The sequence below is a fragment of the Petaurus breviceps genome, unplaced genomic scaffold, assembly GCF_028583685.1.
Source record: "Petaurus breviceps papuanus isolate PSGF00001 unplaced genomic scaffold, PetGlider_PUasm1.0 90763, whole genome shotgun sequence".
Taxonomy (NCBI): Eukaryota; Metazoa; Chordata; class Mammalia; order Diprotodontia; family Petauridae; genus Petaurus; species Petaurus breviceps.
The window spans coordinates 11,562,257-11,579,329 of NW_027187340.1; the positions used below are offsets into that span (position 1 = coordinate 11,562,257).

At 41.2% G+C, this 17,073-nt stretch overlaps 1 protein-coding gene and 1 long non-coding RNA gene across 4 annotated transcripts in view; one reads left to right on the forward strand and one right to left on the reverse strand.

Moving 5' to 3' along the window:
- The window catches only part of CERKL (ceramide kinase like), a 182,474-nt gene extending 176,569 nt beyond the window's left edge, over positions 1-5,905 (reverse strand). For 2 of the 3 annotated variants that reach the window (XM_069068573.1, XM_069068571.1), the window contains exon 1: positions 5,536-5,905. In XM_069068573.1, the coding sequence (XP_068924674.1) occupies positions 5,536-5,785 (250 nt within the window). In that variant the 5' untranslated portion in view covers positions 5,786-5,905. The remainder of the gene's footprint in view (positions 1-5,535) is intronic. The other variant, XM_069068570.1, reaches the window with a different exon arrangement.
- Positions 3,230-17,073, forward strand: part of LOC138146563 (uncharacterized) — a 36,678-nt gene continuing 22,834 nt past the window's right edge. Inside the window, exon 1 of the long non-coding RNA XR_011164525.1 lies at positions 3,230-5,223. This is a non-coding gene — a long non-coding RNA (uncharacterized lncRNA). The remainder of the gene's footprint in view (positions 5,224-17,073) is intronic.

Here is a 17,073-nt window from a genome sequence, read left to right on the forward strand (position 1 = left end):
ATTTGAAACATTCCTAGAAAGTAAACCATATCTGAAGATATGCTTTCTCAAATACTTTCTCAAGTAGAAACATAGGAAGGGTTGACAAATTCAGCAGCCAAAGGCAGCAATAGCAACAGAGAGGCAACAGAGAGACCAGTAAGTCTTCTTTCTCAACATACACAAAGAGATAGTGAAGAGGCAAGTCAGGTGTAGATAATAGAGGAGACACAGGCCTAGAGCATTATGGGTAGACCCTTGCAACACCCTGAACTGATTTTGTTCAAAGAGGGAGGGAGAGATACATAAAGGACATAAAAAGAGGAGAGAACACAGGGAATAGAATGAAACGTCTAATGTTCTCAGTTAAAAATCAAGAAATGAGGGGAAGGTGACCTTTGTGTTCTCTTCGGAAGAGTAGAACCTTCAGGGGAGTGGATGAGGAGGGAGGAGGAAGGATTGAAAAGGGAGGGGAAAGAGGTAAGCTTTGTTTTAATGGTGGAAGTAGGCTCTACTGGAGAATACTCCTAAGGGTGAAAAGAAATATTCTGTGAAGGAAGATGGAGACTTTGTGTTGTGTGTTCTCTGGGGGGAGTGTGGTACTTATAAAGATATCTCATCCTGGGGCGGCCAGCTAGCACAGTGAGTAAGAACACCGGCCCCAGTGTCGGGATGACCTAGGGATCCAATCCAGGCTCAGACACTTAGCACCCACCCAGAAACACCTGGCCGTGTAACCTTGATCAAGTTAGTTAAACCCAATTGCTTAAAAAAAAAAAAAGATACCTCATCCTTACCTCAGGACATGGTGAGTTAGAACCCCTGGGAGCAACTCGTACCTGCAGGGATGGGAGGGTATGGGTCCAAAGAGGAGACCTTGAGACAAATAGGGACAGAATGTGTAATCCCAGTGTCAAAGACCACTGGTATGGGGTTCCTTTCTCGTGGATGGAGATGAATACCCTGTCCTGCATGAGGAGTAAGTGGAGTTAGTGAGAGTGAAAGAGGAGAGGAGATCTCTTCATCAGGACTCTTCAAGCTTTGAGTCACTTTGGGATCTTCTGGCTTCCAGCTTTGAGAATGATGATGGAAAAGGCCAACCTCGCTTCAGATTGCTGAAGAAAAATATTCTAGGAAGATATGAGAGTAACAATCTACATATGTCCCTATTCCCAGTCTGCTACATTAGAAACTTCAGGGAAATTCCCCTTGGAAGGGCTACAGGCAAATTGGAGCACTGACATACTAAAGCTGGAGACAAGAATTGGTACAGTCATTCTGGAAAGCAATTTGAAACTATGCCCAAAAAGTTGCCCTTTCGACCCAGCCACCAGCAGTGATACCACTACTAAGTCTATGCACCAAACATATCAGAGAAAAGGGAAAAGGTCCTCCTATATGTAAAAAATATTTATAGTAGCACTTTTGTGATGGTAAAGAACTGGGAACTAAGGGGATGCCCATTAACAGAGGGAATGGCTGAACAAATTATGGTACAATAATGAAATGGAATACTATTGTTCATAAGAAATAAAGAGTCTCAGTCTCAGAGAAATCTGGGAAGACTTGTATGGACTTAGGCAAAATGAGTTGAACCAGGGGCAATTTATACTATAACATCAACATTGTAAAAACATATAATTTTGAAAGACTTAAGAACCCTGATCAACAAAATAATCAATCGTGGACCAATCAAGAGGACCAGTGATGAAGAAAGCTACCTTCTAACAGAGAAGTGACAGATTAATATGCAGAATATGATACATTTATTAAAACAGCTAATTTGGAAATTTGATTTGTTTCATTATGCTTATTTGTCATAAAGATTCTGTTTTACTTCCCCTTACCCATCCCCCCCACACACATTAAAGAAAGGGAGGTCACAGCAGGAAAGGAAAAAATGCTTCATACTTGAAAAAAATTAAAAATAAGAAAAAATCATCATATAATTATATTGATTGCCTTGGCACGGGCTCATTCTCTAAAAATAACAGTTCTTGCTCAATTAGAGCCCTTCAGAGCTGTTTCACCCTGTTTCTGACCCAGTCCTAATACAAAAGAATATAGCAACTGCCTTTTGTATGCATTGATTTCCCTCTTCGGAGAGCAACCGATGCTGCTGCAGGCAAAAGATAAAAGCTGGGAGACCTAGAACCTCTGGATCTGTTGCAGTGCTGCCCACTATACCGAGGTTGCAGTTAAAAAGACAGGAGAATGAGAAAGTGAGGCAGGACCTCCTCAGTGCAAGGCAAAGTTATGAGGACAGGGACTGTCTTTTGCCTCTTTTTGTATCCCAAGCACTTTACACAGAGCCTGACACACAGCAGGCACTTACTAAATTTTTATAAATTGATCATTCGTACTAAAAAATACTGCAGTTAACAAGAGAAAATATATTTTCATCCCAAGTTCCATTTGAACTCAGTAAAGAAGCTTTCAGTCTTCACAGACTAACTTACCCTGCCAACAAGAACAGTGATGAGTGACCATTTTGGCAGTAGCAAAACTTGGCAATTTTGGATGTCCTCAGAAAAATATCAGTAATTTTACTCATTAAGATAATAAAGTATAAAACATCATGGTTGTTCTTTTTAGTGATGAAATTAAATACAAAAATATCAAATCTTCAAGTGTCTGTGGTATATAAAGATATATATAAGTGGAAAGCAAGTTGAGAATGGCCTTATACTTCTCCTGTGTACTTTAAGACTATTGTCCCATTATGGCTGCACACAAGCTGTCCTAGGGCAACTATCTGATCCTAATCCTCCACCCTAACCATAAAAGATCCCTTCCCTTCTCAAATCCTTTGTGCAACTTTAAAAAAAAGAACTCTTATGTATTTATCTGTATTATTTTTGCACACATCTTTCTCTCCATCCCCAATGCCTATGTGACTATTCTATCATTTACTCCCCAGTACAGAACCTTGCACATTATCTGGTGATTAACACATGTCTGTTGAGTCCAAGAAGCTCTATAACCCTTGAAAGAGTCAGAATTCCTTTTTGGATTGTGCACAAATATATTCACTTACAGTTTCACCTTCCCTTAATTAAACTGACAATTTCTTATTCAATTATGTTTTCTGTTGTATTATCAGTATTGCAACAGTGCCCCAGGCAAGTAAGGCTACAAATTGCTGCACTGTGACCACACTTTGCACTGACAAAGGGAGTCTCTCTATACACAGGAAATCAAAACTATTTCAGCAACATTATGGGCTAAGAAGATTTTTGGGGACTAGCCTGTGAACCTAAATACCAATTATAATAATGTTTTTAGAGGGGGAAAATACACTAGGAATAACTAATAACTCATTTTAAAAACACAATTCTTATAATTGGGGAACTTGCCTCTATTGCCACATAAGCCTTTTATCTTCATCAAAAGGTTAATTGTTCAATCCATGGCCATTCACCATCTAAAATAAGTTTTAACTTTATATATTCTGTATTATTTTTAGTCATTCAAGATCGGCAGTGGCCTTGGACTAATTAACTTCATCGTTTTTATTTTTTCTTTTGCTACAAGAGATTTCTAAGCCAGTCACTTATTTTGGTTGAATTGTAGTAACAGAATGTTATGTTTTGTTTTCCAACAAAGAAAGGAAATGTTTATGCTTAAAATAAAAAAAAAGTAAAGACATTTTATTCAGTGAGAACAGCTTGACAAGATCCTGTCTACAACATCTTAATACTTTATACTAATCTACTTCAAATAGAGATCTAAAGTGAATCTTTTCCCTTTTTCAGGTTGTCTTCTCTCTTGAGGGAAGGGGCTGTCTCTTGGTTTTTAATTGTATTCCTATTGCTTAGCACAGTGCCTGGCATACAGTAAATGCTTAATATATGCTTGTGGTCTTCCCTTTGTAAACTAATTCCATTGTATTGTAGACTATTTTATTCCATCTTGTTAAAATTTAAACTATTTCTTAAATAATGAACAGGTCTTCAAAAATGAATCTGCAAAAACAAATGTGGGTAATTGTAACAAACTTGCCAACTCAAATCTACTAGCAAATATATTTGAGATAGAATATTAGAATTCAGTAGCAACATGGTGTACTGTACAGAATGTGGGACTTGAGAGTTCAAAATAGGTTGAAATTTCACTTCAGCACTTACTAGCTCTATGACCATGGATCACAATCCCTCTGAGTCACTGGCAGCTGTCTTATCTATCAATGAGTTCTTATTAAGTACCTACTAAGTGCCAGTCTCTGGCAAAATGACTAGGGTGACCAGGGAGAATTATGATAGATGGATGGGAATCAGGTGAAGGAAGTTCCCAGTGGACATGAAAACTGACATCTTATATAAGAAGAGATAGGGACTGATGTAGGGAACTCCCAGGAATGAACTTCCCTTACCTATACACTTATACCGATATACTATACCTATACACCTACACATTTCCCCTATCTATACACAGGTAGGCACTTTTTCTGTAATTTGGAGACTTAGAAAGTTGCTTAGAGCACTGAGACTTGCCCAGGGTAACATAACTAGTACGTGCATGGTTAAGTTACTTTCCAAGGATCACACCACTGGTATGTATCAGAAGAGGAACCTGAACCCAGGTCTTCCTGGTGAAGAAGCCATTAAGCTTCTCACTACAGGTATTATCCCCACTTTATAGATGGAGAAACTGAGGTTCGGAGAAGTCAAGTGACTTGCCCATGGTCACACTACTCCTAACACAGGGATTCTTAGCCTGAGGTTACTTCTTTTTAAAATTTTGATAACTATATTTCAAAATAATTTTTCCTTTGTAATACTACTGATTTTATTTTATGCATTTAAAAACATTATTCTGAGGAGTCCATGGGCTTCACCAGTCTCCTGCCAAAAGGGTCCAGTTGGTATATACAAAAAGGCTAATAATAGTCCCTCATCCTATTTTTTGGAGGTGTGAATCTGAACCCCAGACATCCCTCCACTTCAATGCCTGGATTCTTTCTACTGTATCCACACTCCTTGATTTCCAAGCACCCTTTTTCCTTCCTCCGGAATTCTTTGTACCTGGCTAAATCACCTTAGGGAGAGGCCCTAACAAGGTCATGGAATTCAGCTCCTCCTCTCAGGCGCACAGACTCGACTCTCCTAGCCAAAGAAGTGAAAGCAAAACTACCGTCATCGAGAATGCTATCTATGTCGGTGGTTTCAGAAACAGAACACAACTAAAAAAGCATGACTATATATACGTATTTTAAAAACTTTAAAAGCTCTTCTCAACTAAAAAGTAAGTTTGCATTTGGGCTTCAGACCCCGAGGTCCTGGCTCACTTTGGGGCAGCAGGTGCGGCGCAGGCTCGGGGAACTGCCCGTTTCCAAATGCACCAGGGTTGGCGAAGCGCGAGTGGACACGAGGGACCAGGCAGCACGCGTGGAGTCGCGCGCGCTGCGGAAGGCTTCGGGACGCGGTTGCCTGGGAGGTGCTTGGGGCAGGCTAGGAGGAGAAAGAGCCCCGAGGGGCGCCGGGTTGGGGGAGCCGCCGGAATGGGGGAGCGGGGGGCGGCACCGGGAGAGGAGCGGCGCCGCGTGAGGCCACTCACCGGCCGCGGGGGCAACGGGGCACTCGGGCTGGATGGGCCTCCACCGCAGGGCGCTGTCGCTCAGCACCACATCGCAGCTCTTCCCGTTGATCTCAAAAATCCCCCGCTGCAGGATGCGCTCGGCCACGGGCACGGGCGACGCGGATGGAAGCAGCACCCGAGGTGGCCCAGCCTCAGCTCCCGCCGGCTGCTTCCCGCCTTCCGGGCCCCCGGCCAAGGCGCTCACCCGGCCTCTGGCCAGGCGGGGCATGGCGGAGCCTTGGACGGACTGGGGCCCAAGCAGGGTCCCCGGGAGGCCCTGCGCGGAAGCGGCTGTGGCGTTCTTCCAACGCGTCCGTCGTCGCCCTAGCAACGGCGCGCGCCCTCCCTCGGGGGCGGGGCCGAGCAAGGCGGAAGACCCGCCCCTCTCTGCGCGCGCCTGTCCTTTATTCCCTGCGGGCGTCTTGGAAAGTACCTCGCTCTACTTTGACTATAATCTGGGTGTTCTTTAAGGACCTAAGGAGGCCTTGGCGCGCGCGTGCGCGTGCCAAAATCTGCTGGTGGGCAGTTTGCATGTGTGGTTCCTTGCTCTGGCCCCTGGGTCTGGGCAGAACAAATCTGATCTCTTCTCTACGTTAGCTAAAAAGGGCAAGCCACTTGAAAAGAGTGTGGAAGAAAAGGTTGGGGATTTCAGTTTCAAAGATCCAAATCTTGGAGGTGTTAACAATTACAAAAGATTTCAAGGTCTTCTCGACAGAGACCATGCCTGAGTGTGCTTGCAGTGGGTTAGAGAAAGAAGATGCTAGAGTTGTAAAAGTTAGATTATTAGAGAGGTCATTAGCATAACTAACGAAAGCCCAGAAGAGAATGGCAAAGAATTGGTCGGACTAGAAGGCTGAGCCGTTGGCTTATTCTTGTTGATAGCCACAGCAGCTTAAGCCCTCATCGCCTCTCCCCTGGACAACCATCTGATTGGTCTCTATGCTTCAAGTTTCTCCGGAATAATATTAGAATGTAAACCTTCCCAAAACAGGTGTTTGTTCTGCACTAGCAAGTCTCATATCTTAGATTTGTTCTGGAGACTAACCAGCTATGTCCATGTATGCTGACAGTTATCAGTAAGTATGGGCATCCCAGATCTGTAACTAAATATCCATAACTTTTGGCAAGTCATGTTACCTCTTTGGGCCTTAATGATCTCATTTGTTAAGCGGTTTTGGACAATATTGTCTGTCCTAGCTCTAAAATTTTATTATTTCAATATATCAAATTATATTTGAACTATTAAAATTCACCTTATATGGAAGGAGTTAAAGACTTCTCACATTAACATAGATTTATGAGATTAGCTCATTTACGTTGGATTATTAGCAGAAACTTTAGTAAATAATAGCTAGAATAATAATAATACCTCTCATAAAGTTTTTCAAGTTTTACAAAGCAATTCATGTATATTATTATCTCATTTCATCCTTACAATAATTATCTACATTTTACTGATGAAGAAAAAGTCATAGTAAAGTATACAGATACAAGAGATAAGTCTCACCCAGAGTCAGTTTGGGGAGGCATTCACACCAGTCAGTTAGCCAGGAAAAAAGAAAGAGACTCCAACACCAGGGCTTGAAGTTATATAGCACCCTGGGCAGGTCCCTGGGGTAAGAGTACCTATTCTACAGGTTTTCACAAAATAGAAACTGGGAGTCGTTCTTAATTCTTGCCTCTCCCTCCCAATACCCAATCAATTGACATGTTCTCTCAATTCTATCTCTGCAATATCTCTCACATCTGTTCCCTTCTCTCCATTCACCCTACCCACACCTTAGTTCAGTTCATCTTTTCTTCTAAACTATCTATTTCCAGACTTCCAACCTTTTTTGAAAGCTCAGCTCAAGTACCATTCTCTATGAAAAACCTTTGTTAATCTATCCAGTTATTAGCAATGATTTTCCTCAAATTATCTTGTATTCACATATGTATATGTTTTGTCCATCCTTAAATTGAAGGACCCTTTTCTTTTCGTCACGGTATTCCCAGCAGTAAGTAAGGACCTTGAACAAAGTACTTAATAAATATTTGCTGAATCAAATGCGGTAGGGGTGGGGTATCTAAAAATAAAACAAAACCATAAAAATTTGGGGCAGTTACGTGGTTAGATCACCTGCCCTGGAGTCAGGAGGGCCTGAGTTCAAATTGGAACTTAAACAACTTAGACACTAGCAGTGTGATCCTGGGTAAGTAACTTAACCCTGTTTTGCCTGTTTCCTCAACTGTAAAATAAGTTGGAGAAGAAAATGGCAGAGTACTCCAGTATCTTTGCCAAAAAAAACAAAAACAAAAACAAAAAAAAAGCAAAACCCAAATAGGGTCATGAATAGTTGGACTCAACTAAACAATAACAGAATTTTAGAGGCAGTTGTAACTTTAAATATCATCTAATCCAACCTCATTTTATGGATAAGATAACTGAGGACCTGGGAAATTAAGTGACTTGTCCAATACAACATTGCTAGTTAATAGTAGAGCCTAGTCCTAGAGCAGAGTTAGGATTAGAACTCAGCTCTCTTGCTTCCTAGGCTGAACTTTTCCTATTGTATCACTACTTGCTTCAAAAGAAGTTTTAGAAGGCTGCTGAGGTAAAGATCACTAGCTTACAGGAAACCTGAAGTAAGTATAGGGATTATCTCAGGACCCAATCAGATTCTAAATGAGCCAGGGACTAAGACTTTATATCTTGAGAGCCAGCCAACTTCCTTTTGAATATCAAGTTCTTACAAGCTTGTCAAGCTGGTACACATATTGTTTAATGTCCTGAAAATGAGTTCCCAAGTTTCCAACTGAAGCTGAGGGCAGAGCATCAGCTTGATCTGGTCCCAACTAGCTACTTTCTAAACAAGCTGCAAGCTTCAAGTGGGTTAGCTTCCCAGCCATTATTTTAAGAGAACTGCTTTCCTCTGTATAATAAGTTTTGATTCTCCAATCAACTTTGTGTATTTACAGCTAATAGATGATCAAAAAACTGGAACTTCTTGGGATATTGATGCCTCATTGTGCAAATAGGGTAAGGCAGTGGCTGTTTCTTCCCAGCCATCTCCATACCCATGCCAATAACACTCTGGTCATCATATTTATCTTCCTCTCTCCTCTCCATCCCTCCAAACTTGCTCTCCCATTGCATTGCTCATCTCTGATATGTGAGGTGTATCTTGCCAAGAACCAGAACCCCAAGCCTCTTTACCAATATTTCCCCCACCACACCTCTAAGTATGCCCTTTCCTTTCTAGGTCTGTTTTATATGTTGTCTTCCTCCATTATAATATAAGCTTTTTGACTGCAGATACTGTCTCTCTTGCTTGTATTTGTATCTCTAGTACTTTGCACAAGGCCTGTCCCCTAATAAGTGCTTCATAAGTACTTTAACTATGTATTTTTTTCTTTAGACTTCCTCCATAGAGATAAAGTAAACATTCTTCAAGCACCAAACAAGACATAGCCAAAAGCAATGGTCTGATTTTAACTTTAGAAATTTGACCAGTATTAAAAGGTAGGAGTGTCTGGAGATATTCTACCTTCTTTGGGCTTCCCACTGCTTTTCCCTAATAGTAATAGCCACTCAATTTCATATATCACATTAAGATTTTCCAAATACTTTCTTCACAACATTCCTATGAAGTATGTAGTGTAAAGCATTACGATCCCCATTTTTTAGATGAGGAAACTGAGGCCTTATGCTTCTGTGTACCATGGCCAAAGAGGAAGTTACTATATGAGGTAGGTTTTAAACCTAGGTGTACAGACTACAAATTCAGCCCTCTTGCTCCCATACCACAGTTGTTTGTTTGTTTGTTTGTTTAATTACTACCTCAGTATTCTCTCTCTCTCTCTCTCTCTCTCTCTCTCTCTCTCTCTCTCTCTCTCTCTCTCTCTCTCTCTCTCTGTCTCTGTCTATCTCTCTCTCTCTCTCTCTCACTCTCTCTCTTTCACTCTTACTCTCTTTCTCTCTCTCCCTCTCTCCCTCTCCTCTTTCTCTCCCATAAAATAGATTGTCGTGTTAGGTCTGAATAAAATATATCCTTTGCTTTTTATAATAGCATATATCTAGGTATCAAGTGAAAGGTAAACCAGTCTCATAAATTCTGTCATTCTAGGCCAGGCCTATCCAGTGGTGCAGGCTCAGGACTGAGATAAAACAAGACACTCATAAACCATACAACTTTCAATAAAAGGAAGTTGATAAAATAGTAGCATGAAAAAAGATATTCAGCAAAGTCACATAAATTCAGGTGATCTCAGCTCTCCTTTCTCTCACATTGGCCAATATGACATTTCCAGTTAGAAGAATTAATTGACTTACATAGCAATGGGAAGTGAGGAGCCCTGATTACTTGTGAGCTGGACTTTTATGCCTTTTGTGACCAGAAAACTCTGGTTTTGAGATTTTGTCTCCCAGACCAAGGCTTCTTAAACTTTTTCCACTCTCTACCCCTTCATTGGCATTTGGTGGCTAGAGGGCATTTGTAGTACAAAGTGAGCATGTTTTGTGTTCAGGACTATGGCTCTAGTGAAGTTAAAAAATGCAACAAGGACAAGAAATGCCAGAAACACTTCAGATGCATTATGTGTTTGATTTTTAACTAATTTTTGGTCGTCTGCGAATTCAGAAACCTTTTATTGTTACCAAATTTTTCACGACCCCATGTAAAGTCTCAACCCACAATTTAAGAAGCGCTGGCCTAGACCAATTAAACCTTCTTAGAGAAACCCCAGTTTGTGTGTCAGGAACCGTATTAGGCAATGCACAGTGAATTTCTAGCTTCACAAGGGGGCCTACTGCCATAGATCTTACCCAGATCAGTTCAATAGATGTGGCCTCTAACACAACCATTTAATATGGGCAGGAGTTGGCATCAACCATCCCAGAACTGGGAAACTTCTCTACTTTAACCTATCTCCTATGAGAGGTACACCTAAGTGGAGCCATTCAGGAAACAGCTTCTCAGTTTGGGACATGAAAGTAGTAAGATAGATAAAGAAAAGTGGAATTGAACTACTTTATCATATTTCTAGCAGATTAGAGATAGTCTATGCCCTCTTTTATTATTACCAAGACACAGTGTATATTGGCACATTATAAGGCCCAATGATCCTATAGATTCCTAAAACAAACAAAATTATTTTTCTTTGTCTTCAAAAATGATTCCTTTATCCCTATTTTCACAAAAATAAACAATGTATTTTTTCTCCTAAAACTTGAAAATATCTTCCATTCATTTTCTTCCTACATCTCTAACTCAAATAACTTTCCTTACTGACATCCAATCAAGTGACAGCCTCTCTTAGTGTTTCCCAAGTGATCGATATGATGCAATTATACATGAAAGTCCCTAATACGAGTCTTATCCCCAAAGAGGCTGCTTTGTTTATTTGCAAGACCCAGAAAAGTAAACCAGAAAGAAGGGCTTTTTATTGTTCTGTCTCATCCAACTCTTCATGACCCCTATTTTTGAGTTGTCTTGGCACAGGTATTGGAGTGATTTGTCATTTTCCTTCCCCAGCTCATTTTACAGATAAAGAAACTGAGACAAACAAGGTTAAGTGACTTGTCCAGGGTCACACAACTAGTCCATGTCAGAGCCCAGACTTGAATTCAGGAAGATGAGTCTTTCTGTTTCCAAGCCCAGTGTTCCATCCACTGTGTCACCACAGCCTTGAGGAACATCAAGGTCACCAGAACCAGATCCATTCCATTTCCAGGAAAAAGTTCAAAACTGTTAAAATATAGGCAGAGGGTATTACTTCTAATGGGAACATCTTGATCATATTTTAGGATGGATCCAAGCTGGTCTGAGGATGGCATTTCTCAGCTTTTATTCCTCCAGTCCTTCTATGGATACTAGGAGAACAAACTAGTCTTCAGATCCAGAGGGCAGGATGACAGAAAATGGCTATTCATTTTACCAAATTTGTTTCACATCATTGAAATTAGTCTTAAGCCTCACCTAGTTCACTTCAAAAAGTTCTCCTGATTTTTTTCCACAGTGCTTCTACATTGGCCCCTGTGAATGTAAAATATGGCCACTGCCTCTTCAGTGAAAAGGAGACCCTACCACAAGCAAAATGCAATTTCCCAAATGTAGGTGCTTTGGACAAAAAGAGATTCAACTGTTTCCATCTCTCAGTCATTTCTGATGATAAGTGGGCATGTTTTCAAAATGTCAGAGGGGGGGCTGTTTCCCTTTCATGCTGAGTGGAGAATTTGCCAGGATATTTCTGCTACTCTGACTCCTGCTGCCTTAAAGGTAGAAGGCCATATGCCCCTGCAAACAATAACAAAGAAAATAGGGAAAATTCTGGAATCTCACTAAGCCAGTCAAGCAAAATTTCTCATTGTCCTTTGTTCTCTTTTCATATTTCCAGTTCAGTTAGAATCTTCTTTGAAAGTACATTGTAGAGTTGTAGTCAGGTTCTCCATCTCACCCACCTATTTTCTCATAAAGCAAAGTAATCTCTATGACAAAAGGGCTAAATGTGTGGTATAAAGATAGTACTCATCATTCCTTTCTCCCCGGTTTTAAGGCATCTTTTTCTAAATAGAACTCAGTTTTAGGTGAACTCAAATCAAAAGCTGACAAAAATCCGTTTAACAGTACAGAGCTAGGAAGTGCGTATGTAAATGTACAACTTGGGATGGAAGCACGAACTAGGTGCTCATAAAATTTAGCATGTACAAAATGAATGAATGATGTTTCTATTGATATGAGACATACGGGATAGAAATCATTTGCACACAGTCATTTAAAGTTACTTTGAGTAATTTTTAAAAATATGAGCAATTACTCAAAGAGTTAAAACTAGGAGAAGTGAGTAGAAATAACAGGGAGAATAGGGCTTGATAATAGGAAAAACTTTCTACACTTAGAACCTTCCAAAAGTGAAACAGATCCACAGGAAGTAAGTTTCTCTCCAATGAAGGTCTGCCAACAGAGCCTCAGAGACCACTTGCCCAGAATGTTGTCAAGGTGATTTCTCTACAAACATAGGTTAGAATAGAGTATCGATGAGGTACCTTCCAATTGTAAGAGTCAGTGATTCTCATTGCTAGCATTATTTGGAGACAGGGAACATGTTAAATACTGGCCAGAGTATTGGATTTCTTTTTTTTTGCCTTTTAGAGGGCAATTGGGGTTAAGTAACTTGCCCAAGGTTACACAGTTAGTTTTTTTGTGTGGGTGTTAAGTGTCTGAGACCAGAACCGAACTCGGGTCCTCCTGACTCTGGGGCCAGTACTTTATACTCTCTGTGCCACCTAGCCGCCCCAAGAGTATTGGATTTCAAAAGTCTAAGCCAATGCTGGATTTGAATCCTGGTTGTTCTACTCTTTGTAGCAATATTGTTGCAGCTTCATGAGGTGGTGTGGAAGTATCTCAAAGAATTCAGAGTCAGACCACCTCTAATCCAAGTAGAGGCATATGTTGAGATTGGCACTTCTCATGAAGCAGGCTAAGTTCTAAGAAGAACCGGCAACTTCAGAGAAAGCAAGATGGATTTTTATTGGGTGAAGATGCAATGACATAACAGAAATTATACATATTAAAAAGGCAGAAGGGATTTGTTAAGGGATTAGGTAATGGAGGGGGGGTCCCAGCCACAGAGGAACTGTGCATGTTTCTGATTACCCACAATGCATACAGAAAAACCCATTTGGGGGGTGTATATATATATATATATATGTATGTATATATATGATAATGATAATAAGCCTCTCTACATCATAAGTTCACTCTAGGTCAGTTATTTACTATTAATGTGCAGGTGACTACTTAGGGAAAGTCCCTTCTATTGTCTCGGGGTCCACATCCTGCTTGGGCATCCGGGTGGTGCTGTTTTCTGATTGACTGAGTATCCTACTAGATAGATGTGGCTGTGGTTGAGTACATGGACATACATGCTGTTTCTGTGGGAAATATGAGCAATGGGTCTGGGGGCAGTGGCTAGCTAGAGGCAGTGACTGGGATTCCATCACATGGACTCACCTGTAGTTGTGTGAGAAATTCGAGTTCACAGATGCACCTATTCTAGTGAGCAGTGAGGGATATATGAAGAAGTTAGGATGTTGAGTGTCTGTGAGGTGGGGTGACTGACTAGGTACAGGCGGTGGGCCAGCTATTCACTGGGGCCTATAAGGAAGTTAGAATATTGAGGCTGCAGACAGCTTTATTAAGATTCCATCAATATGACCTCACTGAATATCTACACATGATAGGGTTGGATTAGATCAGGAGTGGGGAATTTATGGCTTTGAGGTGCTCAAGTGCATCCCTTGACTGAATCCAAACTTTACAGAACAAATCCCCTTAATTAAAGGATTTCTTCTGTAAAACTTGGATTCAGTCAAAAGGCCCCACACAAGGACCCAGAAGGCCACATGTGGCCTTAATAATCTCCCTGTGCTAGATAATCTCCAATGTCTCTCCCCCTCTGATGCGTATATCCCTGGGTAAATAGATGAAAAACAGTTTAAAACAATTAACAGGTGAAATTCATTGACTTTATCTAGCTGAAGTACCATAGTGAAAAAACGGTGTTTGTATAGAGAGAAGAAACTAACTGAAAAAGTTAGGGTTTTCTGGGTGGAATTAGATGCAGTTTTTCTGTCATTACTTAAAAAAATCAAGAGAAGTGGACTTAAGTGCATCATGGTTTGTTGTTATTGATGTTCATTCTTCATTTTTTAAGAAGACCAATGATATCACAAGGTAATGTATTCACTTGTGCATGAATTGGTATAAAACCAAGCATGAGCAACTCTCCAGAGGACTGCTGCTGTGAACAGCTTCAAGGTTCTGATTACATAGTATAGTGAAATCTCTATTTATTCAGCCATAAATTAATCCAAAATATTCACAGAAACCAAAGTACGGTGTTCACAATGTTATGACATAATAACTTATCCCTAAAGTGGCCACATATTTTTCACCAAAGTGGCCACATAGTTTTAAGCAAAGATATCATTCAGTAAGAATTTAACTCAATCATCCTTAAGGAACAAGCCTCCTTAAGGGACACAAAGTACAAAGGTCAAAGTTCTCCACCCCTAGGTCACAGTAAATCACAATCTTCTCAGTCAGCATTAAGTAATCAAAAAGAGGTCTTTCCATCTTGACTAGAAACTGGCTCTCAGCTCCAATGGTTCCTCTTCTATGGTCCCAGCTGCTGCCTAAATCTTCCCAATTGTCACCTGGATTCAAAGACAGGCGTCTTTCAGCTCCTTGTCCAGCTCCTTGTCCAGTTGCTTGTCCAGTTTCTCGTCTAGTTCCCATTCCATATTGAAGTTCACAGTGTCCAGTCCACCTCAAGTCCTTCACAGTTCCTGTTTCTGGGAAGACAAAGCTTAACAGAGCCACAATAATATTCATGCACATTCACCATCATCAATTCATTATCTGCCCATGAAATCAACTCAGACCCACCAACAAGGTCTGAGAACTCAACACAAATCATCAACATAGAAATCAACACAGACCCACAAACAAGGTCCAAGAGGTCAACACAAATCATCAGTAAAGTCCCAGGACCTCCAAAACCCTCCTCCAGGACTTCTGTGAACAGACAACCATAAAATCCTCTTTCAGGGCTTCCAGTAAGGTCCCAGGGCTTCTGTACAAAGTATCACAAACAAACATCAACACAGACAGAACAGACAAACACAGAATTCTGGGAAACCACAAGTTTTCTCCTTGATTCTGCCACCATAAGAGTTCTCTTCTCAGTTCTTCTCTCTTCTCAGTTCTGCTCTCTCCAGCCTGGGCTTCTTCTTATATATGGTCATTAGCTCCTCCCTTTCTTGTTGCATCAGCAACAGGAGTTCACAAGTTCTAGGGTTCAAAAGTTGTGGGGTTCCCAAGTTCTGCTTCTCAACAAAATCATAGACAAGAACTGAAACAAGGTGTCAACTAAATAGCTGAAAGAAGGTGTTAACTACTTCTTTGCTTGCCATTACAATAGGAATTAAGTGAGGCAGAGTTGCACAAAGTCGTCAGCCTCTATTTCTCTTCCAGAGTCACTGAAGTCCAGTGGCAAGACAGAAGTCAGGAAGATTGTGGATGGTAGTGGATGACCTTGGTGTCATTGATGTCTGACCACACTCTGAGCAGTGTGGATTAACTAACCAATAAATTCCTACCGATACAATAGTTAAGAGAGACAACTTGATATAGTAGAAAGAAGGCTAGCCATGAGGTCAAGAAGAAATGGGCTTGGGGGCAGAGCCAAGATGGCAGAGTAGAAGCAGGACTTCCCCACTGCTCTGGCTTCCACCTTCCCCAGTCCATGTAAAAAGGGGACTCCAAACAAACTTTGGAGCTGCAGAACCCACAAAATGACACAGAGAAGCTAATCTCCCACTGAGCTGGGAATCGGCCAGCACAGCCCTCTGGGAGCCGAGCCCAGACCCACACCAAGGCTTTAGCTGCAGGGCAGGCCTGACCAGTCCAGGCCAGAGGGACTCCAGATCAGCAGCAGCTGTGGCCCTATCCAGAATTATTAACACATAGACGCGAAGGACAAAGTGAGAGGTCAGTACAGTCTGGACTTTGGGACCAGTAAGTGGGAGTGCATGGCTTTTGCCCAGATGCCAGAGCCATATGGCAGCTTCAGCTCCTGGCCTGCAGAGTGTAGGGGGACCAAGCACAAGTCTGAGGGGTAATCACTCTTGCCTTAACCTTCTTGGATCTGGATTGCAGTCTAGGGTGGAGGTCCTAGGATATGTGATCAGCTTGCCAGAGCATGTGGAGACCACAGAGAGGGCACCCATCTAATACCTCCAGCAACTGAGAAAACCCCAGAGTTAGGGATGAAAGCTCCTCTGTCTGGTGGCAGAGTCCTACTGTGGCAAAAAGCCCAGGGGTCAAGTGACTGAGGGGTGACATGACCAGGCAAAGGAAACAAAGCAGACAGAAGATTCCAACATCACACTCCTATTTTGGGGACAAAAAGGAGGAAAGCATGCAACAGGAGGAAGACAGTAAAGACAGAACTCCTGCACCAAAAGCTTCAAAGGAAAATACGAGCTGGTTACTGGCCATAGAGGACCTTAAGAAGCAGATAAGAGAAGTGGAGGAAAAATTGGGAAGAGAAATGAGAACAATGCAAGAAAATTATGAAATGTGAGTCAACAGCCTGACTGAGGAAAATACCACGTTAAAAAATAGACTAACTCAAATGGCAAAAGAGGCTCAAAAAGGCAATGAGAAGAATGCTTTAAAAAGCCGAATTTGCCAGATGGAAAAAGAATCTCAAAAGCTCAATGAGGAGAATCATGGCTTCAGAATTAGAATGGAGCAAATGGAAGCTAATGACTTTATAAGAAATCAAGATGCTGTTAAACAGATCCAAACAAATGAAAGAATAGAAGGCAATATGAAATATCTCATGGGAAAAACCACTGACCTGGAAAATAGATCCAGGAGAGATAATTTAAAAATTATTGGACTACCTGAAAGCCATGATCAAAGTAAGAACCTAGAAATCATCCTTCAGGAAGTTCTCAAAGAAAACTGC